At 49.8% G+C, this 24,551-nt stretch overlaps 1 protein-coding gene across 1 annotated transcript; it reads right to left on the bottom strand.

Annotated features, from left to right (window-relative positions):
• Window positions 1-4,925: 4,925 nt before the first annotated feature.
• On the bottom strand, window positions 4,926-19,465 carry LOC139078109 (uncharacterized). The gene is made up of 6 exons (XM_070588544.1): window positions 16,743-19,465; window positions 14,901-14,964; window positions 14,456-14,516; window positions 12,836-12,927; window positions 11,795-11,837; window positions 4,926-7,492 (listed from the first exon to the last, which is right to left on the bottom strand). Exons 1-6 carry the CDS (start codon window positions 17,156-17,158, stop codon window positions 7,383-7,385), a joined length of 786 nt encoding a protein of 261 aa, XP_070444645.1. The 5' UTR covers window positions 17,159-19,465; the 3' UTR covers window positions 4,926-7,382.
• Window positions 19,466-24,551: the final 5,086 nt, after the last annotated feature.

Raw genomic sequence — 24,551 nt, 5'->3', positions numbered from 1 at the left:
TCGCAGGGGGTGTTACTGCCCCCATTTTTTGAATGAGGAGCATGAGGCTCAGAAGAGGAGGATGCCTTGCTCGTGGCCACAGGGACAGGAAGGGGCAGAGCTGGGAAGTAAACCCACATCTGCATCCTCCCAGACTGAGGACGGCTGCTCCAGTTTGCAGCCACCTGGGAGCAACAGCGAGTCGCGTCCTTCTGACCCCGACACCCAGCACCCAGTAGGTGCAGGCGAGTGCCTGGTGGCTGCTGTGGCCCTAACACTGGGCTTGGGGCTCCAGGTGCACTTTCACTATGAGTCCTCGCGACAACCCCGGGAGGACGTCTTGAGATCCCCATTTTCTGGTTAAGGAAACAGGTTCAGAGAGGCGGCATGGTTTGCACAGACCCCACAAGGACAGGAACTGAGCATCTGGGTTCTACCCATGTCAACTGAGGCCACCTGGAAGGGCAGGACAGTCCTCAGGCTTGAATATCCTGTTTATCTCTCGGCCTCTGCTGTTTGAGTTGGTTGTAACACCGGGTACGTTGGGCCCATGTCAACCCGGAACAGGCTACAGGAAACCCAGAGGGTGTCCACTTGGCATCAGGCTGGGAGCACTGGCAGAGACTCAAGGGCATTCTGTCTCCTCTGCTCACCCACCTGCAACTCAGCAAGGACCTGGTGGGCCTGTCCTTCACAGGGACATGGCCAGGGTGAAGGATGGGGTAGGACTGGTGGCTTGGGCGCTAGCTTTCCTCACCCTGACTGCGGTTCCACCATTGGAGCCCAGAGCAGAGAGATGGCGGCAGCCCAGGTCCCCAAGCCTGGGGCCGGGACCCGGAGAGCCCAGTCCAGTACAGCCTCGCCGGATGGCCTTGGAACATCGTCAGACCCCCTTCCCTGGCTGCCTGGCACCCAGTTCCGCAAACATCTGAGGCCCCTCTCCCTCCAGTTGTGGGGCGCAGAGCTGAGGGCTATGCTGACATCTCGTGATGAGAGTTCTTCCCGCCCCAGGAACACCGCCCAGGGGGCTGAGTGTGACGCAGTGGCCTTAGACCTGGTGTTGGCCCCAGTTCCTAGATCCCAGTGGAAAATGGAAATCTAAAGGGTGCCAAGGGGACTCTGAGGGTGGTGATCAGAGCCTAGCTCTGGGGTTTGGCAGGCCTGGGTTCGAATCCTCTCTCTGCCTGTTGCTGGCTGAATGACCTGGACAAGGGGCGAGCCTCAGGTTCCTTATCTGTGAAATGGGACTAGCATCAGGAGTGACCTCCCAGGCGCATTGTGACGATGAAGCAGGATAATGTGTGTGAAAGGGTCAGTGTGTGGTGGGTCCTCCACACACGGTGACAACAATGATGACAGAGATTGTAATTACGCTGATTTCTGGTCACTTCTCTTCTCTTTACCTCAGTTTCCCCCTCTCTGTATATGGCCCTGCCCCCACAGGGCTGTTGAGAAGATTCAGTGAGACAGTGCATCCAATATACTTAACACTCAGTTACTGGAATTACGCTTCTTATTTTTGAGTGTGGTGAAGACTCGATGAGCTGAAATGGCTTCAGAGCTTCAATATACTGGTATCCACCAGTTCTGGCCCTGCTTGCTGCTGGTGTAGGACCCTTGGCAGGAGCCTTTACTCATGGAGCCTCAGTTTCCCCTCCTGGGCCAAGTTAGGGAAGTCAGAGAATGATGGTCTCCTGTACAACTCACGCTGATTGCAGGGGCTGGATCAGCCCTCTGAAGTTGCAGGGCTTGCGGGGAACGAGAGATAAGCAATGTCTGCCACAAGTTCAGGACAGGCCAGTGGAGTGCCACTGCCTGCCAGTGTGGACCAGGGGCTCCCAAAGGGCCTTGCAGCCTGGCAATGGGCACACCTCCACCGCACGTTCACAGACCGTGGGACTCCAGGACCTGCCTGGTGCTGGGGATGGAGGAGGAGCCCGGATCAGGACTCCAGGCCCAGCTCTGCAAACAACCTGCTTTGTGACTCTAAGCACGAGGCTCCTTCTCACACAAGGTCTTAGTTTCCTAACCACAAAATGAAGGGAATACGCAGACAGCGGCTCCCTGGGGCCTAAGACTGGTGAGGAGAGGCTGCAGCTGCTTGCTACCTTCTCACCAGCTGGGGCAACCCCACACTCTTGCTCTGAGCAGGAATCCCACCAGCTCCTTGGGCATGGTGATAACCAGCCCCTCTCTGAGGCCATAAGGTATCATCCCCAGGACATGGCACACAGGAGACACTCAATAAATGCTTATTACAGCGTGCACAAGCATTTCTCCCTATTGCACACGTTTTAATCTATGTATCTTATAAGCTTGGTCTTGGAGTCAGCCTTGGGTGTGCATCCCAGCCTTTCCCCTTGTTGGCTGTGTGACAGCAGGCAAGTGTCCTAACCTCTCTGAGCCTTTGTTTTTTGCCATAAAATGAGAATTAGAATGATCTCTACTTCTAAGGAGCTGCTGGGAGGACCAAATGAGGAAATCTCAGTAGAGAGCCCAGCCTGGGCCCTGCCGGGGAGGGTGCTCCATGAATGATAGCTATCATCATTATTACTACTGCAACAAGTAGTAGTGGGTAGTGGCCTAGCACAGCATTTGGGAGCCAGGGAAATTGGGACCGTGACAAGGGACAGTGTGTGCAGTACTTAAAACACGACAGGCCTGGGTTCAAATCCTGGCTCTGCCACTTACGAGCTCTGTGACCTGACCTTCTCAGAGACTCAGCTTGCTCACCTGTAAAGTGGGCACAACGGGTGGATGAGGGCACGCATTAACACGTGGAAACCCTGGGGAGCACTCTCTAAGGGTTTGCTGTTGTTCTCCCAAGTGAATGGGAGCTCCAGCAGGCTGGGATTCTGTCTGTCTGTCCCCTGCTGTGTGCCCAGTGCCGTAAGGGTGCCCCACTCAACACATGCCCACAGAGTGGTTGTCATCATACTCAGACCAGGGACCTTGCCCACGGGGGCTTTCCCCGAGGGAGAGCACTGTTGCCAGCACGTTCCTGCATCTCCCCCTCTGCCAGACGTCCTGCACTTCCAATGCCTTAGACCCACCTCTCCTCTCTCTCTCGCCGGCCCCTCCTTGTTCCCAGCGACCCCAGGTCTTTGCAGTGGCTGGAGCGTGGGCTTTTCCCTCAACTGTGTGGCCTCAGGTATCCCTGGCCTCCATAAGTCTGTCGCTTGTGTGCTCTGGGTGCCAATGTCGGGCTCAGTGCTCCTGCAGTTGCTGTGATGGTGCCATGAGAGGATGCCAGTCCAGGGCTGGCACAGACTGGGCTGCAACAGCGCCCCTTCCTGCCCAAACAAACCCTCCAGGACATGGGTATGCGGGCACACAGAGTGTCCTTGGTGGTGGGTGGGGAGGCTGGTACTCTCAGGGGCCATCTGAGGTCCAGGCAGCACATCCGCATCACCCCAGAGAGAAAGCCATGAGAGCGCTTCCTGTGGTTCTGCCCTTTCGCCCTCTCCGGGGTCCAGCTGTGTCCTCGCATGGCAGATATTTGCCTTTCAGGGACAAAGGCCTCAGCCATGAGGGTCGTGGGGCACATTTCTCATTGAAAATCTCTAGCGAGGTGTTAAGGATTAACTGTCTCAGGCCTGGGACACGCTACTTTGGCATAACTGCCAATCCCCAGCCATGGCAGCTTCCTGGTCACGTGGACCCAGCCCTTAAGCTCCAAGCTGGCATCTGAGCTGCCCTCTTTTTTCCAAACACAGCTCAGCTCCCTTACAGAAAGGTCCTTGAAGGTCATCCAACCCACTGAGACCAGAGAGGGCGCAGCCAGGTTGAGGTTGCGGAGGGCGGGGGTAGGGCTGCGATGAGACTCTGCTCACAGGCTCCCTCTCCCCTACTCGAAGACAGATGGATAGATGTGTACCCAACTCCCATCCACCAAATAAAATTTCTTTACTTTACCATAAAAAGATGGTCATTTTGCTTTTGAAAGCAGTTGGGCACAAATCATTCATCTGATTTATATAGGCCCCCGTTTGACACAGTCTACTCAGGAATCCTTGCCAAATAAGAAAGATCAGAGTAACAAGTGTTTCCAAACATGCTGTCAATTTTATGACTGCTAAATATAACAATTAATAAAGTTGTGATAATGTTACAGTCTCAAGACCTTTAATTAGACTTCTAGCAATGTTGACACTTCTCTGATTTTGGAGGTAACGCATTTTGTGTTTTTCAGCTCTCGAGCACTTTCCTCAGCCCCGGGCTCTGGGTCTGGGACACCTACTGAGGTTAATAGCTCCCTTGGTCCAAGCCCTGGAAAATGGGGTGCTACCTCCCATGGACCAATGGTTGGATGGGGGTCTCTATGGAAATTTCCACTTGCAGTTGGAAGGGTCTGACTCCTTCCCCGAGTCCCTTGAAGTCTGGGCACCTTTTCTTTTTTTTACCTTGAGTCCCCCAGAGCTGGCACAGGGCCTGGTCTAGAGCAGGAATCAAAAGACTTTCGTGGGAGGAAAGAAGGGAGAGAGCATGGAAAGAGGGAGGGAGGGATAGAGGGGAGAATGAGAGAGGAGGACAGAAGGGAGAAGAAAGAGAGAGAGGGAGAAGAGGTGAGTTGTCCCACCAGACCAGGAGAGCTCTAAGGGCAGGGACCACTTCATCTCTGAGGTCCCAGTGCCCAGCACAGGACCTGGCTTGGCTAACTGGCGTTGACTGACCATCTGATTGACTGACTGAGTGAATGAATGAATGGGCAAAAGAATGAGGTCAATGGCCCCTTGATGTGAGCGAGTTCTGAGTCCCTCCTTGGTCTTAGCTGATCTCCGAGAATTTGACTTCTTGTCCGCCTGCACGTTGTGTTATCTTCCAGATCCTCCTGCTGAAGTGAATGGGACTTCTCATCCATCTATCTGTCCCTTCATTCATTCATTCGTTCATTCATTCGTTCATTCATTTAACAAATGTACATTGTTTTGTGCTGGGACCACTTGCCAATTTGATAACCATTTATTGAGCACCTCCTGAGTGCCAAGCCCTGTGTTAGTCAATGGATCTCAGTCCTTGTCCCAGGGATGGTCCACCCTCCAGGGCAGTAGATGGGCCACTGCGATCAGCTCATGACTAGTGGGAAACATGCTCTCATCATTTACTCCTCCAAACAACCAGGTGCAAGGACTATTTTATCCTCATTTTATAGACAAGGGAACCGAGGCACAGAGAGGTAAAGTGAACAGCTCAGGGTCATACACCTGGTAAGTGGCTGAGCTGGGATTTGAACCCAGGTAGCCTGGTCCCAGAGTCCATGTTCTGAGCCGCTTACATTGCACTGTCACTTATAGCCTAGTAATTGGCACCCTCTCTGCCTGGGTGAGTCTTTCAAGGGCATGAAACTCTCGGACTTGTCTCTGTTTCCCTAGCATCACCCAGCCCAAGGTCTGTGTCAGAGGAAGTACTCCATAAAAGTGTGTAGGTTGGAGGAAGGCATGTTAGCCCTTTCTCCTCTGCTAGATTGGGGCTCCTTAAAGACCAGGGATCATGGCTCTGTCATCTTTGTGTCCCCAGCAGCCAGCTTAGGGCCTGGCTTGTGGTGAGTCCCAATAAATACTATATTGAATTAAAGTGGAAAAAGAGAGTTAATTGGCAGACTGACTGGTTGAATAGATAAATGTAGGAGATGAGATCCAGAATCTAACAAGAAAAATCCAAAATCCCATCCCTCCCTCCATTCTTCCACCTTTCCTTCCACCCATCCATTCTCCCATTCCTCTATCCATCCATCCCTCCATCTATCCATTCTCCCATCCATCCATCCCTTCTCCCATCCTTCCTTCCATCCACTCATCCCATCATCCATTCATTCATCACATGTTTATGGAGATTCTATGCCCGCCCTGCCCCATGCCAGGCTCTGGGCCCCAGCGAGCACTCATATGCGGGTCTACTCTCAGACACCACCAGCAGTGGGTGGAGGCAAACAACCACACTGACAATTACTTTCCACAAAGCAGGTAACATTCTTGAAAATGTTCTGTACTTTGAATACCCCATGCAAGTTTTCCCTATTGTTGCTTCAGCTGTTGTCCTGGGCACAGAGCCTGGTCCTGATGAAGGCCCTTCATAAACACTGAATTGGGTTGAATTGAGCACTTTGGGACTTGAAAGAGGAAATGGTATGACACTATGATGTAGGCGGAGACAGATAATATGGAAGACAAACGTTGGCAGAATTGCCAAACTTGGGGTAGCTCTGAGTATATTTGTCCTTCAGGGCCTTTTGGTAATTAACCAGACCTCAATTTGAGTCCTAACCCTGTTGCGCTCTAGTTGTGTGACCTCAGGCAAGTTACATCACCTCTCTGAGCCTCCATTCCTCATTTGCAAAATAGAGATCATGCTAGCTCATTTGTAAAGTTGGTGTGAGGGTTAGATGAGATTTAAGCCTGGAAAGCAGTTAGCCTAGTGCCTGGCACACAGTCAGTGCTCCGTAGAGATAACTCAGCAGTGTCATCCTGGGGTAAGGATTAAGGGGGGAAATCAGGGCAGGGTCTCTATCCTGACCCTGCTTCTGACCAACTGTGTGGTTTTAGGCAAGGCGAGTCAGCTTTCTGAACCTCCTCTCCAAAATCAGGTGCTAACCCTCGTTAGCAGGGACTGGGGATACATTAAACAAAAAGGAGAATGCTAAGAGATCTGGAGCCTTACAAGGTGGCCACTCAACTAAAAGCGGAGGAGAAAGTGCACAGGAAAAAGCAGAGCTCCCTGCCTTTCCTCATGGGCTCATGTCTCGTGGGACCTCTGCTCACCACCACCCTCAGGCTTCCCCATCTCTTCTGGACCCTTACTGGGGCCTCTTCTCCAGCCTGCTGGATCCGCTTTGCATCAACTCCTCCCAGTGCCCAGAGCCAGGTTTGAGGATGTCACACCCCCACGGATCTCCCCATCCTTCACAGCGCCTCTTTTATGAAGCCCTCATGGACCCACTAGCTGGCCCTTTTCACTTTCTGCCCTGCAGTTTTTGAACAGGTCTCTTCCTTGCCTATAGACACACACACACACACACACACAAGATTGTCAACTCTGGGAGGCCAAGGTCTATCTGGGATTCATCTCTTGTTTCCCGCTATGGCTGACACAGAATGAGCTGAAATGTTTGTCAATTGCATCTGCCAGGTTTCTTCGGGTTGCTTGTAATAGAAAACACAACCCAAACTGACTTAAACGTGAAAGGGAGTCCTCGACTCGTGTAACTTTCAGGAATGGCTGAATCCAGTGCTCCAAGGAATCTCTGGGACTCTGCTTCTCTCCCTGAGTTGGTTCTGCTTCCTTCTTCAATGTCTTCATTCTCAAACTTAGTCCCCACTCACAAAGGGTGGCAGAAACGGCCACCAGCAGCTCCAGGCCCACAATGTCTCTTAACATCCCAGCAGAAAGAGGGTATCTCTCCAAAGTCAAGGGCTGATCCCCATTGGCCCAGCGGGGGTTACTTGCTGAGCTCTGAACCGATCACTGTGGCTGGAGTGAAGGAATACACTGACTGGCCAATACGAAAACATTATACCTGCAAAGAAGGCAGAAATGCAATGGTCAGAGGGGCATGAAGACAGCCAGGGGAGCATGGCCAGGGGAAGAGCTGGTTCCAAGGAGGAGGAAGTAGTGTCATGCTGTGGTCAAGTAAGATGAGGCTGACAAGGGTCCACTGGTTCCCTCAACACGGAGGTCATTGAGGACCTGGTGAGGGCTGGGTTGTGGGATGACCAGCAGAAACCAGATGCGTGAAGAGCTGAATGTATCCCAAACAAGCATGGTGCTCAAAGGGTGACCCGTGGACCAGTAGCATCAGCCTCTTTGGGGAGCTTGCAGGAAATGCAGAATCTCAGGCCCCAGCCAGACCAACAGCACCAGAACCTGCATTTTAATAAGGGCCCCAGATGGTTCTTATGCACCTTCAAGGGTGAAAAGCACAGCTCTGCGCGACATGGCTGGAAAGGGGAAGAGAAGGGAAGCGGGGAGCTGGAGGGAGTGGGGCGTTGATGGAGGGACCTCGATTCATCCTAAGAAGGGAGAGACTGGAACTCGTTTTCTTGTGCCTTCTTAACAGTGAGAAACATTAACTTTCTGCTCACAATGTGAAACCTCGTTAATATTTTGCAGGACACTATTGCAGATTTGTGTAAATCACATTCACATCAAATGTGACCTGGATGTCTTTGCTGCCTGATTGTTTGCTGCTGGACCAAGCACACCAGGTGCTGTGGGCCCCGCAGATACTTTGGGGAGAACACCAAAGGCAGCTCCACTTCCCTCCTTTCTCCCTCCTTTGTCCCCCCATCTGGCTCCACGTGACTCTCCTCCAGGCCTACAGTGACCCTCGGGTTGTCCACGGAGACAGTGCCGGCAACAGGAGGTTGAAAAAATGAGTGCTGTCTCATGTGTCCCCGAGCCAGAGCGGCCCTGTGAGCCCCCACAGCTGGTGTGTCTTCAGGCCATCAGTCCACGTGACACGAGGGAGGCCTGGAGAGGACCGAGCTCTGGGGTCTCGGTGCAGGGTATGGGGAGATTCCTGGGAGCTTGGGGCCCTCCTCTCACTGCAGCCTCCCCATGCCCCGGCCCTGGCACCTCCAGGGTGTGGTCTTTTGGTTGTCACACTGTGAGTTTCTCCCCAGGGCAGAGTCATAGAACCAGGGGGTGGCAAAAGGGCTCGGCTTCATGCATTCCAATTCCTTGTGGTACTACTGGGGAAACTGAGGCCAGAGCAGCATGGGGACTCAGCAAGGACACGGCAGAGCAGTCGTAGGCCAGGAGAAGAGCCTATGGGATCACCGTTCCCTGAGGCCCTGGACATCCCCACCTCCTCCCTCTCTGCCAGCAGACCTGGGTTTGAATTTCGCTCTGCCTCCTTCCAGCAGAAATGGGCCAGGCAGCTAGCCTCTCTGAGCCTCAGTTTCCTCATCTGCAACACAGGTATATTAAGAGCCACCTCCCAGGGTGTTGTGAGGCCCCCAGGAAATGATCCACGTGAGGTGCCCAGCACAGTGCTGGCCATGGGATAAAAACAAACAAATAGCCAAGGTCTGTTAACTATCACAATGTCATAGCTATTATTAGCCCTATTTTTCAAGTGGGGAGACTGAGGCACACAAAGGTTAAGCATCCTATTAGGCCTAAGAACTGGGAATTGATCCCAAGAGTTCTGACTCCCCAGCCCATACATTTAGTCATTATCACTTCTCTGAGCCTCAGTTTCCCCATATATAAAATGGAGCTAATAATACCGCCCTTGAGAGATGGTTTTGAAAACTAAACAGGATCATGAAAGCCAAGTTCCCAGCACAATACCTGGCATAAAATATGCTGCTTTATACAAATATCTTCATATTCTGTGTAAGAAACACAGATTACCAGGGTCATGGCTCCACCTTGTGGTGGAGTCTGGGAACTGCGCCTCCATCACCAACCCCCAGACCTCGCCTGGAGCCTGCCCCTGCGTTCTTGTTGCTCCCCCGGCTTGGCCGCTGTGTGTGGGGGAGTGTGGGGTGGGGATTACCCTGTAAGATAGATTATATCTGCACTCTCATCTTGCAGAAGAGGAAACTGAGGTTCAGAGAACCAGTAAAAGGGCAGGATTTGAACTCAGGTCTACTTGACCCCAAAGCCTATGCCCTTCACTGTCGCGCCAAAGAGCCGCGACAGCGTCCACCCACCCCACGAAACCCACACAGCATCATGAGAGTTTCATGTAAAACAAGGGTCCGGGGCTTCAATTACGTGGGGTCAGCAGGCCCGACATTCCTGCTCATTCCCACCCACTGGGAAGGTCCTGGGGTTCCAAGGCCTCTGAGGCCAGGATTCTGACCTTCTGGAATTCTGCTGTTATTCTTCAATTTTATCTTTTCCGGGCAGATCCTGAAGTGTTACTTACACACTGAAAAAGGGATTTTAGAGCAAATTTCTTATACAGGAGAGGAAGGCAGAGGACAGTGGAGCAGGAAGTGGGGATGCAGCGTTACAGGGCGACAGGGAGCTTCACGTCTGAGTCCTAGATGGCTTACAGCCAGTCCTGCAGCCTGGTCTTACGCACCTTACTGGAATGCCATCACCCTGTTGGATGGAGCCTCCCAGCTTCAGTGGTCCTCAAGAATCCTCAAACCCTAGGCTGTAAATCAGACCAACTGCAGGAAGGGGGAGGGACCGTCATTGCTGGTCCTTCCTCCATTAGAGCAGCGTTCCTTTGGTTCGGTTCTTAGAGGCCCATTTGCCTCAGTCAGCCCCACGCTGAAATATCTACCCCGGAGAGGTACTCCATCGCACCAGTTTTGAGCATCTCCAAACCCATGCGCTAATGAAGGGACTATTTGTGGTTTGGCTGTGGGAGAACATTGGTGGGTAAATCAAAGTGACAGTCCCTCGAGATGGGGTCAGAGAGTTCCAGAGTGACTCTCCAGGGTTAAACATCCTTACCGTAGTCCTGGCAGGGGTCCTACACTGATCCTACAGATAAGAGGACCACTGGGTCTCTGCAACTGACAGCAAAGAGAGACAAGAGAAGATGCCACCATGAGAAAGACCTGCAGTGGCCACGGGTTTTCCAGAGCCTCCTCTGGCCTGTGGTCTTGTCCCCTCTCATTTCCCTGACACTCATCATCAAGGGAAAGGCCTTTGGAGACTATGCATATTTTACAGATGGGAGAAGAGAGGCCCAGAGAGAGGACGGGACTGGCATAAGGTCACCCAGAGAACTGGTAGCTGAACTGGATTTGAACCCAGGTCTCAGGATTTGAACTCAGGCTCCTTTTGGTCATCTTCTCAGCTTTCACCACAATCATGGAGACCTCCCAGGGAAGCAGCAAGAGGACTCACAGGCTCCCCAGGGAGACTGTAGGCTGCCCCTCCTGCCTGAGGGGGTCCCATTTCCTCCTCTGCCTCCTGCCTGGGACCCAATCTGAGTGAGAAAGCGAGAGAGAGGCAGACATGGCCAGAGGCAGGCTGTGATGACAGTCCAGAAGATTGCCCAGGACAGCTCTGCTCCCTTGTCCACCTCCACCCCCGCCCCCCACAGAGGGCTTAGAGGGTGTGGGAAATAGAATGGAAATGCAATGATTTTTTTTAAAGTCCTTTAAGACTCAGAAATCAGTTGCTTCTGCTGGAAAGCTTCTCTCAATTGTGTAGTGGAATATCCCAGGAATCTCACCACAGTGCTCTTCCCCATAAAGTGGGATAGCCTAGAAACCTAACCATAACACTAAGAACAGCCTCACTCTAATACAAAGGGAAAGGGCTAACCCAGAAACCTAGCGGTAGTACCTCCACTGTGGAACGAAATGTTCCAATTACTGACTCTGAAGTGGTATATTTTAGGAACCCCATTGTGATAGTCCCCCCCACGGGGTGGGATAGCCCAGCAATCGCACAGCATGATCCTTATGGAGTAAAAATTTCAGCAATTTCACTAAAAGGTGAATCGTTCTAGAGTGACTGACCCCAGGAATCTCGTGACGAAACTCTTCACCGTGGAGATTAGTGGGAGCTCCCCCTCAACACTGACGCCTGCGGAGCAGGCTGTCCAGAGACGCCGCTCTGCCCCTGAGCACTGCGGACGGGCTCCTCCAGAAACCTCTCTGGACCAAGAATCACCGTGGAATAGGGTGGCCTGGAATCCCACTGTGACAGTAATCACCGTGTTCTCAGGAACCTCACTGTAACGCAGGAACCTGGCTTTAGCGCTCAATACCCATCCATGCGTGGATTCTGTTTCCGGGGGGCTCTCCGTGGCCCCAAGGACCTTTGAGAAAGGACTATTCAACACGGAAGAGGAGGGTCAGATGGGGGACAATGGGGATGGGTATGAGAAGAAAAAACTTACTTTCAATCAGCCAGTTAATAAAAGAAGCCGGCAAGTGTTTGTCCTGGGAAAAACCAGAAAACCCACATTAATTGAGCACCTACTGTATGCCAGGCTGTGCCTCTCAATCTTCACAACAACCTTGCAACAGGGATTCTAGACAAAGAAGAGGAGACTCAGAGATGTGAACAGCTTTGCCCGAGTCATACAGTGAGCTGGTAGCAGAGCTGGTCCTAAAGTCTGGACTCTCGACTCTGACCCTGGACAGCTGAGTGCCGGGAGGCCACGGGGCTGTTGGTCCCAAGGTCCCAGAAGATCCTATTTTGAGGAACAAAGCACATTCCTCATAATTCAGGACTTGCCCTGAGTCAGGGGGCCTGGCAGGATCACATTAATGCATAGAAGAAGCTGGGACAGGAAGGATGTGGATGAGGCCACCGTGGACCACCCCTCCCCAGTCTGGGCCCCCATGTATTGTGATGCCAAGTAACTAACTTGATCGCTTGCTTTAAATATTTAAATCAAGGATAAAGGGGATAAACCGCTAGTTATTGAGTTCCTACTCTGTGCTGGATGAATAACCAGACCTCTTCTCATCTAATCATTATACTATATTTCATGCATGCTGGGATACCATTGATTAAGATACAATTTAATGTGCCACAAAGAAAATTTGGAACTTAAACTATGGCACACCGTTGAATATAAGACACGTGCCAATTTTAGAAATGTTACAATGTCGGGGAAAGCTGTGTCTTGGAAGTGATGATCTATGATAACTTTACGTGGGTATGATAATCATCCTCATCTGATAGACGAGAACATTGAGGCATGGAGAAGGAAGGAGACTTGCTCGAGGTCACACAGACCACCAGCTGAGCCTGGACTCGGCTCCAAAACCATGGCACATGAGCCTCTCTTGATCGGACAGCTAATGGGCACATTTGCCCGGCTGAGGAGACTCCAGTGAGTGGTGGGGTGGGGCCACCACTGACCTAGTCTCAGAGGTGAAAGCATGGCTAATCTCAGAAGATTCCTCAGGAGACAACTAGTTGCTCGTACCTGAAAGTCCAGGCGGTGATGCTGCTCAGACGACAGGGGCACTCGGGACAGAGCAGAGTGGAGGTTCCCAAATGACCCAAGTGAGGGGACATCTGATGGAGAGAGAGAGGTGGCAATGGGAAGGGAGGACGAGAGGAGGAGAGATCAAGAAACACAGACTCCTAGAACTCATTCATTTGTCCCTGTCATACGTAGACTCATCCAGAAGAAGGAGATGATTCCAAAGTGGTTGGAAAAGACGTTGTAGCTCCAAAGCCCTACCATCTTCTAGCAGAAGAGAGAGGAGCATTCTCAGCTTGGCAGGTAGTAATCCATCCATCCATCCATATCTCCTTGTTGCCTGCCTTACCATCATCTTTCTACTCATCTTCCCACCTATCCACCCACCCATCCACCTAATGTTCCCTCCCTCCCTTCCTTTCATCCACCCATCCTCTATCTTTCTCTACAGTTTCCTTTTTTTCTTCCTTCACTCAATTAATCTATATATTATCTATGCACATGTCTAGCCATCTTCCCACACGCCTAGCAATAGATCCTTCTATCTTCCATTCATCCACTGTCTCATCCATCCATATATGTACCCTTTCTTCTATTCATCCTTTTATCCAGCCATCTTTTCTTCCTTCTTTGCTTTCATTATTTTATCCATTCTTCCTTCCTTTCCTTCTTCTTCCCCTCCATCCATCCACGTATCCATTCACCTTCTTCTTTCCAGCTTCTCTTATGTCCTTCCATCATTTTATCCACCTTCCCTCTATCCTTCCATCTATTCATCCACCCACCTAAATTCCCTTTCTTCCATTGTTCCTTCCTTCCATTCTTTTCTTCCATAGTATTCTGTCCATACTTCCTTTTATTTATCCATCCACTCATCCATCCATCTATCCATATGTTCTTCCATACATATTTCCATTTTTCCATTTTATCATTCATTCATACTTCTGTCTTTTGTCCCATCCATCCATGTTCTTCCCTTTCATCTCCAGTTCATACTCCAACAAAGTATATATGGAGTGCCTACACTGTGCCCCAACTAGGAACTATGAGACAAATACAAAAAAGAATACAATAGAGCCCCTGCCCTCAAGGAGCTTCTGTTCTAGTGGAAGAAACAGCCCAGAAACAGACAATTACTGCACAATACGATAAAAGTGATGGAGAGGTGTGCACAATGTCATGGTCGTCCTGAGGAGGGAGTCCTTCTACCTGGAGAGATCTGGAAAGGCTTTGGGGAAGATAAACCATTGGAATCACACATTGAAGGAGTGCAGGAATTTCCCAGGTGCAGAACGAGGGTGTGGGAAGTCATTTGGAGCAAAGCTGTGATGTCTCACAAGGGCCTGGAGTGTATGGGATGGCTGAGATCAGCTGGCTGGAGCAGCATGAGGGGGACAGAGGAGAACACAGCTGGAGCAGTTGCCCAAAAAACCTTGACTGCCAGCCTTAGGAGTTTGAACTTGATCAACAGTAATGGGCAGCTACAGAAAATTCTGATCAGAGGTGTAATTCAGAAAAATCTCTCTGGAAGCTATGAAAAGGAGAATACAGGAATGAGTCAGGTGGATACTGCAGTAGTCTTAGCAAGAGAACAGTGCTCAGGCCAATAACATAACTTACTTTTCAGAATGCTCAACTGTTGATTGATGATGTAGAACCAAAATTGGATCACTGGGCACAGCTGAAATACAGATGAGCAGAGGCATCTGTGGCAGGAGACTTGGCCACCCTTCCAGCCCAGCCCAGCCTCTGACTGGTCATGCAAAACTGGTTGATTCTATAAGAGTCTTTTATAAACATGACACAAATCTCCCTCTTTCACAGTTAGAAGCTACTCAACACGCATTAGTCCCGCAGTAAATGTCCATTTCTCTCCTCCTTCCCTGGCAGCAGGGACCTGGACAAAGGACAGGGCAGCAAAGCGCTGGGAGGCTGGAGAACCCAGGGATAAAACTGCCTGCCGTGCCTGCCTGTCCCTACCTTAGCTGCACCTCTGTACCTCCAGCTGCAAAGCCTTCCCCAGCTAGTCTTCAGGCTCTTCCCTGGCCCGTTGTGTTGAACTCACCACGTTGGGTAAGGAGTTCTGCAGGATCCGTTCCAGCATTACTTCTCTCACGGCAGAGAGCAGGCTGGGAAGGGGAACAGGGACATTTGAAACAACAGCAGTGATAGCTAATAGTTATAAAATGCTTCCTCCGCTCCAGGGACTAGTCTAAGCACTTGGCATATATTCACTCAAAGTACCATCATAGTTAAAAAAAAAAAAAAAAATTGCTTGAATCCCATCTCCGCTACTTCCTGGCTATGTGACTTTGTCTAATTTACATAACCTCTGTGTGCCTCTTGTGTGTAATGTGCAAAAGAGAGTTGTTGTGCAGATTCAGTAAGTGAAAGAAAGAGATGGGCTGCAGGATATTCAGCCAATCATCGATAGGGCACCTGCCACCTCATAAACAGATGGTATGTTTTACATTCTTTGTGACTTGATTTAAGGCACATAGAGGGCATGTTCTACAATAGGGCAGGTTGCAGAATGGCAGGTTGCAGGCCAAATGAGGCTTACAGGTGTGTTTTCTTTTGCAAGGACAGTCTTTTAAAATTTTACAGTGAGTTTCACAATTAAAAATCAGGAAACTTTACACAGAAGTCAAAATTTCCAGTTTCTCTTTAAAATACAGAAAACTAACAAGACTGGACCCACCTTCCCTCATGGCCATCGTCAACTAGAGCCAAAGAGGAGCTGCCCTCTTCAGATAAGACACATGCTGTCCAGTTTGCCACAGTCCCCACCACTCTCTATTACTCTCTATAATTGAATTAAACTTGTATGTTGTATTTCTCTTAACTAAGACCTACTTACTAGTTATGCCAATTTCCTATCCCTAATAGGCATTTGAGTTTGTGACCTCTGTCCTAAGGCATCGAATTCAGAATCTAGAATCTGGAAAGGATCTCAGAGACCATGCAGTTGGGTTCTCAAGGTGTCTTTTTAAAGCCATGATGAAACTGAACTGTAGCACTCCTGAGTTGTGGCACTCATCTGGGACTTACAGTGTTCCTATCAACCATGAAATAAATGACCTTGGAGATCATTGATTAGGCGGTGATTGAGTTCCAAGCCCAGCCTCTGGACACCTTTTTAGAGAATGGTCTGAAATATAGTGGTACAGAAACTGATTTACCCTTAACTCATTGCTCCTAAATTAAGTAAGCTTGCATTTTTAGACCCCATGTAGTGAACCAAGCTTAGGTTTTCAGGGTTGTCCATGAAGTCTTTTTGATCCATCAGTTTACTTTTTCACCTTTCAATCTATCTCTCCACCATATGCCCATCCATCCTTGCATCCTTCCATCCATCCACTCATCATCTGTTCATGCATGCATGCATCCATCCATCCTCCCATTCATCTACCCATCCAACCATGTACTCATCCTTCTCTGTCTTGCTCTCCAGTGTATCTCCAGGAACAACCCTGTAGTGGCTGGTTCAATATTTATTGAATAAATGAATGAACAAGTGAATGATAAACATAAAAAGGCAGCTTCTGCTCCCACAGAGCTCACAGAGGCACAGGTACTCAATTACAACATAGCATGAGAAGTGATATAACAGAGATCCTGCCCAGGATCTCGCTATGTGAGCACAGACAAGAGGCCATGCAACACTCTGGCAGAACCACTTCCATGGAAGATGAGCGCTTCTAGCGAGAAGCTATCCTCTTCTGTTTAGAAACTTAAGTTCCCTAGGACAGAAACTCGGGCAGAGGTCGAAGGGAGAAGAGAGATGTTCTGGTGGTACAGTTTGCTGGTGTCCTGGCTGTGGCCCCCAGAGAGCCTGGCAACCACTCATGGCACCTTCCCCAATTGTGCCCTGCACAGCTCTGAGCCCTCCTTGTGCAGCACCTACCCCGCTTGCTTGTGGATCCTGGTGAAGACGGGCTGGCAGTTCAGCAGAGTGAGTGAGACTTGGCCGGACCTGGTCTGGGGCAGTGCTAAGGAGGCCTCGATGGTCACATCCAACGTGGAGCCACTGAGGAAGCTGAGCAGTCTAGACACACAGCAGGAAGGTTGTGTGAGCCAAGCTCCCAGGAACCTCCAGAGGGAGGACTGACCAAGAGGAACCTCGGGAGTCGCGGCCAGCACGCACTCTGGGTCCCAGCCCGGGCCCAGGGTGAGTCTCTGGGCTCTTCTTCTCCACCTCTGCAGTACAGGCAACCCCCCTGCCCAGCCACAGAGAAAAGGTCTGGAGCTGTTCGAAAGGCTTCCCTCACACTTGGAGACGGGCACTGGCACTTGTGGGTGAGAGAGCTGACCCACACACATGTTTTTTAAAAAGATGATGCCTGCTGTTCAGTGTGTATTTTCAACTTAATTTGGTTTTGAATACATATTTTAAAAAGTAAGTTAAGTGGAATGCTTTGCTTTAATTTATTTTTGAATAGGTAAATACATTTTCATGGCCCAAGATTCAAAAGATAGAAAAAGTGCGCAGTGAAAACCTGCCTCCCACCGATGACCCCAGCAACCCCGTGGGGACGGGAGTGAACACATTGCTGATGTTTTCATGCCTTCTTCCAGAGATCTTATATGCACATCCACATACACACACATGCAATTCAATTTAACCTCTGACTTGGTTTTCTGTTCTGTAAAACGGGCATAACAGTGGTACCTCCCTTCTAAGGTTACAGAGAGGAACATATGAGGTAATTCATAATAGTCCTTAGCATGGTGCCTGGAATGCATCAAGCATTCAATAACATTAGTTATGTTTTATCACCATCATCATCTCTTTGGAGTACAATTTGGCAATACTTATCCAAAGCTATAATTTACACTTCTGAGAATTTCTAAGTAAATAATCAGAGAGATGAACAAAGTCAAGATATTAATCTCAGAGCTATTTACAAGAGTGGAAATTGGGAAAACCCAGGTATCAAACAACAGAAGAATGGTTAAAATGTATCAGGGTGCGTCAATGCGTTGGAATATTTATTGGCCTTCAAAATGGTGCTGAAAAAAGTCTGGAAAGAAGCAAACTGAAATGTTAATAGTCATTGTCTCTGGATTGTGAATTTAGGGTTATACTTTAATTTTTCCCCCAGTTTGTTAAAACAAAGCACGCGAAATGGCATAAAAATAATAGATTTACTCTCACACTCTTACCAGCCATCTCTAAGAAGCTGATGTGTTTAGGCAGATACTATCAAGAGTTCCCGGCCAAGGCTAACAGCAGCCAAGGACATTTTGCCGATTGTTTAAAAACTGCCCGCTATCTCCAGGAATTCTCTTCTACCGCCCCTTCTCTAGCCATGAGCAAGTTACTTACCCTGGGAAATTGATGGTCAATCTGGTCTGAAAGTCCAGTTGGAGGTTAGATAAAGGATGGACCTTCCATGATACCTGGACAATATCAAAGTCAATAATTTTGAACCTGCAGAAGGGGCAGAGAACTGAAAAAGCAGAAATGCCCAGTCTTCTCTGCTCAACGCTCAAACTGCAGGGTAGCCTTTTCTCCATCCTGGCCCTCTCATCCTTCACCCAGATTTCCATCCAAATCTCATTTCTACTAAACCTACAGAAGAAAAGCACTAGCCAGTAACAGATTTTTTCACTTTATTGAGATACTAAAGGAAAATGAAGAGATCAAATCCAAAGTGTCAGTTGGAAACTATGATCTTAGCTTACAACAAAAATGCTATTTTAATCATCGGGATATTGAATAATAATTAAGGTGTCAGCTGGGACGGGCTTCTGCTATTCCCCTTTCCAGTGCTATTTGTAATTCAGTAGGGGCTTGAAGTCCAAGGGATGAAGCCATAATGGGGGAATGCTGGGTGGTGGGTTGACAGTTTGGAGGAGGAAGTGGTGTCCTACGCTGTCTTTTCAATATCAACTTTCTAAACCAGTAAGTGAGACTCTGACACTCACAGAGCAGAGTGATATCTTTCAAATACCTGGAATCTTCACTAATCAATGCTTTGGGGAGCTATTTTATTGCTAAAGGACTCAAACTTACCAGCTGCTGAGTTTCCCAAAAGGAATTGTGTTCTTCAGAACATCGTTGATGCCAACAAGACTCCCATGGCCACAGAGGCCCCTGAGAGAACCCTTCCAGAGCAGGCCCTCCAGAGCCAATGACCCAGCTGCCTCCAGGAGGTGATCTTTGCCAGCAGGTGAGGTCCTGCTGCCCAGGAGGATCTTAAGTAACATTTCCCTCTCCTTGATCAGATTCTGGTTGTTGAGAATGATGGCTCCCAGCAGCCCTTCCTGGGCCAGTAGGTCTTTGTTGAGGGCATTGGTTTGGCCGAGAGGGCTTCCAGATCCCATTTCGACACCTCCTCCTTGTTGAACTGGGGGAGGCAGTGCACTGTCATTGACTGGACTCCTGTGTTGGGAAGCTCCGACATCCCGTGAGTTTCCCATGTGGCCAAGATTTCCAGATTGTGCTTCGCCAGTGGGACCAGAGGGGCCAAGGATGCCATGTCCTGACTGGCCATGACCTGAGGATGAACTGGCCTCAGACTTGCCATAGTCATTACGTGACCTAGCTCCAGAATGACCATAGCCAAAAGATACTCCAGCTTCAAGTTGATCATAACCTCCAGATGACCCAGCTCCAGCCTGACCATGACCATTAGGTGACTTAGCCCCAAACTGACCAGAATCTATAGATGGGGCAGCTCCAGAATGAATATAATGATTAGATATCTTTTCTCCAAGCTGAGCTTTTTCTCCTGATGACCTAGCCCCAGATTGAACATGGCCATCAGATGGTCCAGCCCCAAGCTGACCATTCATTGACCCAACCCCAGACTCACCCAACACATCAGATGACCCAACTGTAGACTGGTCCAGTCTAGTCATCGATCTAGTCTCAGATTGACTGAAATGACTAGATGAACCGTACCCAGATTGGCCATATCCTCCAGATGATCTTGCCTCAAACTGACTGTCACGAGCAGATGTTTCAGGCCTAGGACGACCATTCATTGCCCTTGCTTCAGACTGACCACCACCTCTAGATGACTCTGTCCTAATTTGACCATACCCACTATATGACCTATCCCCAGTCTGACCACTCATTAACCCTGCCCCGGACTGACCCAAATCACCAGTTTTCCCTGACCCAGGCTGACCATCCATTAACCCTGCTATGGATTGACTATACCCACCAGAAAGTCCAGTCCTAAACGGATCATTTAGTGACCCTGACCCAGACTGACCATTTGTTGACCCTGCCCTGGACAGACCATAACTACTAGATGACCTATCCCCAGTTGGACCACTCACTGACCCTGCAGATTGACCCAAACCATCAGATGATCCATACCCAGACTGACCATACCCTCCAAATGACCTTGTCCCAAAGAGACCATGGCCCCCAGATGACCCAGCCCCAGTTTGACCATAACCACTAGATGACCAATCACCAGTCTGACCATTCATTGACCCTGCCCCAGATTGACCCAAACCCCCAGATGACCCAGACTCAGGCTGACCATTTATTGATTCTGCCCCAGACTGACCGTACCCTCCAGATGACCCAGTCCCTAGCTGACCATAACCATCAGATGGCCTATCCCCAGTTTGACTATAGCCACCAGATGACCTACTCCCAATTTGACCATAATCACTAGATGACCTATCACCAGTCTGACCACTCATTAACTCTGCCTCAGACTGACCCAAACCACCAGTTTTCCCAGCCCCAAGTTGATCACACGTTGGCCTTTCACCATGTTGACCAAAACCATCAGATGACCCAGCCCCAGACTGGTCATAACTGCCGAGCGTAACAACCCCAGATAGAGCAGCCCTTCCTAGAGAAGCATCTGCAGGATGACCACCGCCTGAGACGCTCATGCCACCCACACCGGTAATGCCAGGTTGGGTTGACGACATGCGGTCAGACTAGCCAGGGCTCTTCATACCCTCTTGACCAAACTGTCCAGGGGGAGTCACTAAGGATCCCCAGCTGATCACATCATTTTTGTCAGCAAAGCCTTGACCACTCATCTCACTTTGACCAGGGTTACCCATAGTGACATGCTCGGTCACGTGGATTCTCACTGGGGGTGTGGTCAGCAGGTTGAGTTTCTTGGGCAGGGCTGGGAGCATCCTGGATTTCTTGGGCTGGGTGCTGTACTCAGCGATGTCTTCCATGTCAGAGTCCTTCAGATAAATGTACTCCCAGTCATTTTCAGGGGAGCTCTGTTCGTAGAAACGTGCAGCTCCTCTGCTACTCGAATGACTGCTGGTGACCCCAGCCTGTTGGTCACTTCCACTGAGAAGGCCCATGCCAAGCACACCACCATTGCCAAGCACCCTGCCATTCTTGAGCAGGCCCGTGCCCAACAGACCTCCACTGCCCAGGAGACCTCCACTTCTACTGCCTGCTGGGACAGAGACACGTGGATGAGTCCAAGGCCACACCTTCCCACTGGAGACAGAGGAATGAGGAGCTCAGCTCTGAGTCAGCTCTGTGACCATGCCCTAGAAGCAGGATAAGGATTACTCTTGCAAATTTAGAACTGAGATTCAATCTCTCACTGGATTTTTTTGAGCATTTGATCCAGGAGGCAATGACAAGTCAGACGCAAGGTGACCACATTTAGGCCATCCATGGGGGAAGAAAGAAAATGATACAGTTATGTTCTGAGAAACAGAAAAAAGCACTGTGGCCTCATGGGGGGTGTAGCTGCCTTCGTTGCTGACAGCTTCCAGATCTTGGTTTTAGTGCCCTGCGAGCCCAGGGGACTTCTGAACTTTGAAATCAGTGAGACAACCTCTCTCCCCTTTTTATAAACCTTTTTCTTTTCAACTACTTGATAGAGGAGGCTTCTGTTCCTTACAACGAAACAATCCCTAAGACAGAAATTGAGGAAATGGTACCAGGAGTCGGGCTCCAGATAAGAAATCTTCAGAGAAAATACGGGCCAGGCTGGAACTTGCAGCACATGAGTGGTTTCCAAAGATTCCTTCTTCCAAAGATTGGAAGCTGTAAGTCTGATATGTGGATCCCGGGCAGCTGGTTATTCTCTCCCCTGCAATGCCATGGGACTCAGATCATCAGAGATTACGGCTGGAAAGATTTCCCCGGAAACTCGATGTAAGACTGAAAGACTCTGAGACAGCAGAGAAGTGATGTGTGGTTTGAATTAAATATATGATCTAGACACCAAAAGCTGACCCAAGAGGGAGTAGGAACCTCTGGGGAAAGCACAGTGCCCCCAGGTGTCTCCCCTATCACTTGCAAATCTAAGTACTTCCAATAAGCCAGTCTTGGTGACAGGGGCCAGCTTGTCCAACAGAGGCGAATTTGCTTCTGCTGAAATTTCCTCGGAAGGAGCTGCCTAGAAGGATGGGATGACTTACCTATTTGAGAACTGGAACCTCCAAACTGAGCATGGCTGGTGCTAAGCAAGCCCCAAAGGAAGAGGAGAGCCCACAACATCCCGGGGTTCACTCTAGGCACCTGTGGAGAACAACTGTTGGTCAACAGGGCAACGTGGATCTGGGATCCAGGAGCCTGGCATCTCATCTGGTCGTCACCATCACTTCCTATGTGGCTTAATCGAACCACTCAATTTCTCTGAGCCTCAGTTTCTCTGTTGGTAAAAACTGGCATGTTTTTGCTTGCCCTTCCTCTTAAGAGAAAAACACAACACTGGATAGAAAAGTACTTTGTAAATGCGCAGTGAATTCCTCTGCACACGGAGTCCTAATAACAGCTGGCGTTTCCTAAGCTTGTTATGTGCCAGACGTTGTGCTGAGCACTTGGTCTGCATTCCCCCATTCTCGAGAACCTTACGAGACAAGTGCTATTAATGTGCCTGTTTTATGGGGGGAGAAATGGGGTGTGGGAGACAGACTGACTTGCCCTAGGTCATGTGGCTGGAAAGTGACAGAGTTACAATTCAAAGGCAGACCGGCCTCGGAGCCCACACGATGGTGTGACCTTCCATTGGTGGAAGCGGTTGAAGGAGCCTCACCATTTACTGAGGGCCTGCTCTGCACTAGTGCCCTCGCTAGGGCCTTTCCTCGCCATTTCACTTAATCAAGTCTTTGTAACAACCAAGAGAAGCATGCACTATTAACTCCAATTTACAGATGAAGATGTTGAAGTGAAATACTCTGCCCAAGGTCACTCAGTGGGTAAGGATAGAGCTAGGATTATGAGCAATGGTTGTCATCTAAACTAGCTCTCTGACACTCTGGTGAGGGGATGAGGATGGTGGATTGCACTTTCCAAAGATGCCACAGTATGTATTTATCCTGTCCCACATGTTCTTACAGTATTACTGACACTCCTCGCAGTGAGGGCCAGAATGAAGGGGACCTATGTTCCCTCTCCTTTGAAGCAGGGAGTGGGGAGGGTGGGAAAGCTGGTGATTGCCCTGAAGAATATGGCCCAACCTAAGTGATGCTCTGTGGCTTCTGAGGCTGGGTCGTTGAAAGGACACAGCGTCTACTCTCTCTCTCTGGAGATGCTTGCCCGCAGACCTCAGTCACCGTGCTGTGAGGAAGCCCAGGCCACAGAGGCCAGATCTAGGTGCTCTGGCTGACAGCCAGCCCCAGCTAAGGACTCGGCTGCAGCCAGCATCACCCACAGACACATAAACGAGCAAGCCTTCAGGTGGCCTCTCGAGAATTACCTGGAATTTGCTTTTAACATTGTAGACACCGGGAAGGAAGGTGTCTTCCCCTAACCCCGTGTTGGAGATGGAGAGGAGGCAGTGTGGGGCAGAGTAGGGAGGGAGAAGGCAGGGAAGGGTCCTCAGCAGCCTTTCTCAGAGAACAAGACTGACAATCATTGCTTTCCAGAAGTCTAGGCCAGAAGGTAAAGAATTCAAATGCCTTCAGGAGTCAGGCTAGCAGCTCAGATGAGAGAAGGGGGCTGTGCGCATGGAGGGCAAGTGCCCTTTTAAAAGGTGCAGCTCTTGGGCTAGCCCTGATGGCCTAGTGGTTGAATTTCTACATGCTCCGCTTTGGCGGCCCGGGTTTCGATTCCTGGGCATGGAGCCATGCCACTGGTCTGTCAGTGTCCATGCTGTGGCAGGGGCTCACATAGAAGAACTAGAAGGACTCACAACTGGAATATACAACTGTGTACTGGGGTTTGGGTGAGGGGAAAAAAACAAAGAGGATGACTGGCAACAGATGTTAGATCAGAGCCAATCTTTCCCAGCAAAAAAAAAAAAAAAAGAGGCACAGCTCTTATGAGGCTCCAGCCAATTGTTACCGCGTGGAAAATGTGAACCCCTTCTGGCCAGAACTTAGAATTTTCGAGAGAAGCAGGGAATTTTTTTTATTCTAATGCAAGTACCTGTAAATGTAAGATCTTTTTTGGCAAGGTCCTTGTTTTGTTCACTGCTATATTCCCAGCTTCTGAAACAGGGCCTGGCTCATAGTAGACACCCAACACCAATTTGTCAAGAGGGTGAACTGAAGCTCTTGATTTTAAAATACTGGCAACTAAGTCAAATTTTAAAAATTATTTAAATGTGCTTTGTGAGACACGCCCACACGCATACCCCTGTGGATTTGTCCCTGAGACTGACAGTTTGTGAACTCAAGCCCAGGCCTCTGACTGCGTGAGCTGGATGAAGGGGGAAATGGACAGAGAGAGTACCAGGATGGGGCAGACCTCGCCCACCGGGGCAGGACGGGGGCGGACATGGGATGGCAGGTCTGAGCAATCGCTTGATGAATG

This window comes from Equus przewalskii, chromosome 21 (genome assembly GCF_037783145.1).
Source record: "Equus przewalskii isolate Varuska chromosome 21, EquPr2, whole genome shotgun sequence".
NCBI classification, from domain to species: Eukaryota; Metazoa; Chordata; class Mammalia; order Perissodactyla; family Equidae; genus Equus; species Equus przewalskii.
The sequence above is the reverse complement of the archived record's forward strand: the minus strand, read 5'-3'. Positions and strand labels throughout refer to the sequence as shown.

Excerpts from the sequence above, each read along its gene's own strand:
- LOC139078109 (XM_070588544.1), bottom strand. The coding sequence starts at position 17,158 with ATGTGTGTGGGTCAGCTCTCTCACCCACAAGTGCCAGTGCCCGTCTCC. Across the intron at positions 14,965-16,742 it reads AGGATCCACAAGCAAGCGGG|CCTGCTCTCTGCCGTGAGAG; the intron begins GTAGGTGCTGCA and ends TCCCCTTCCCAG. Across the intron at positions 11,838-12,835 it reads ATCACCGCCTGGACTTTCAG|GACAAACACTTGCCGGCTTC; the intron begins GTACGAGCAACT and ends GGTTTTTCCCAG.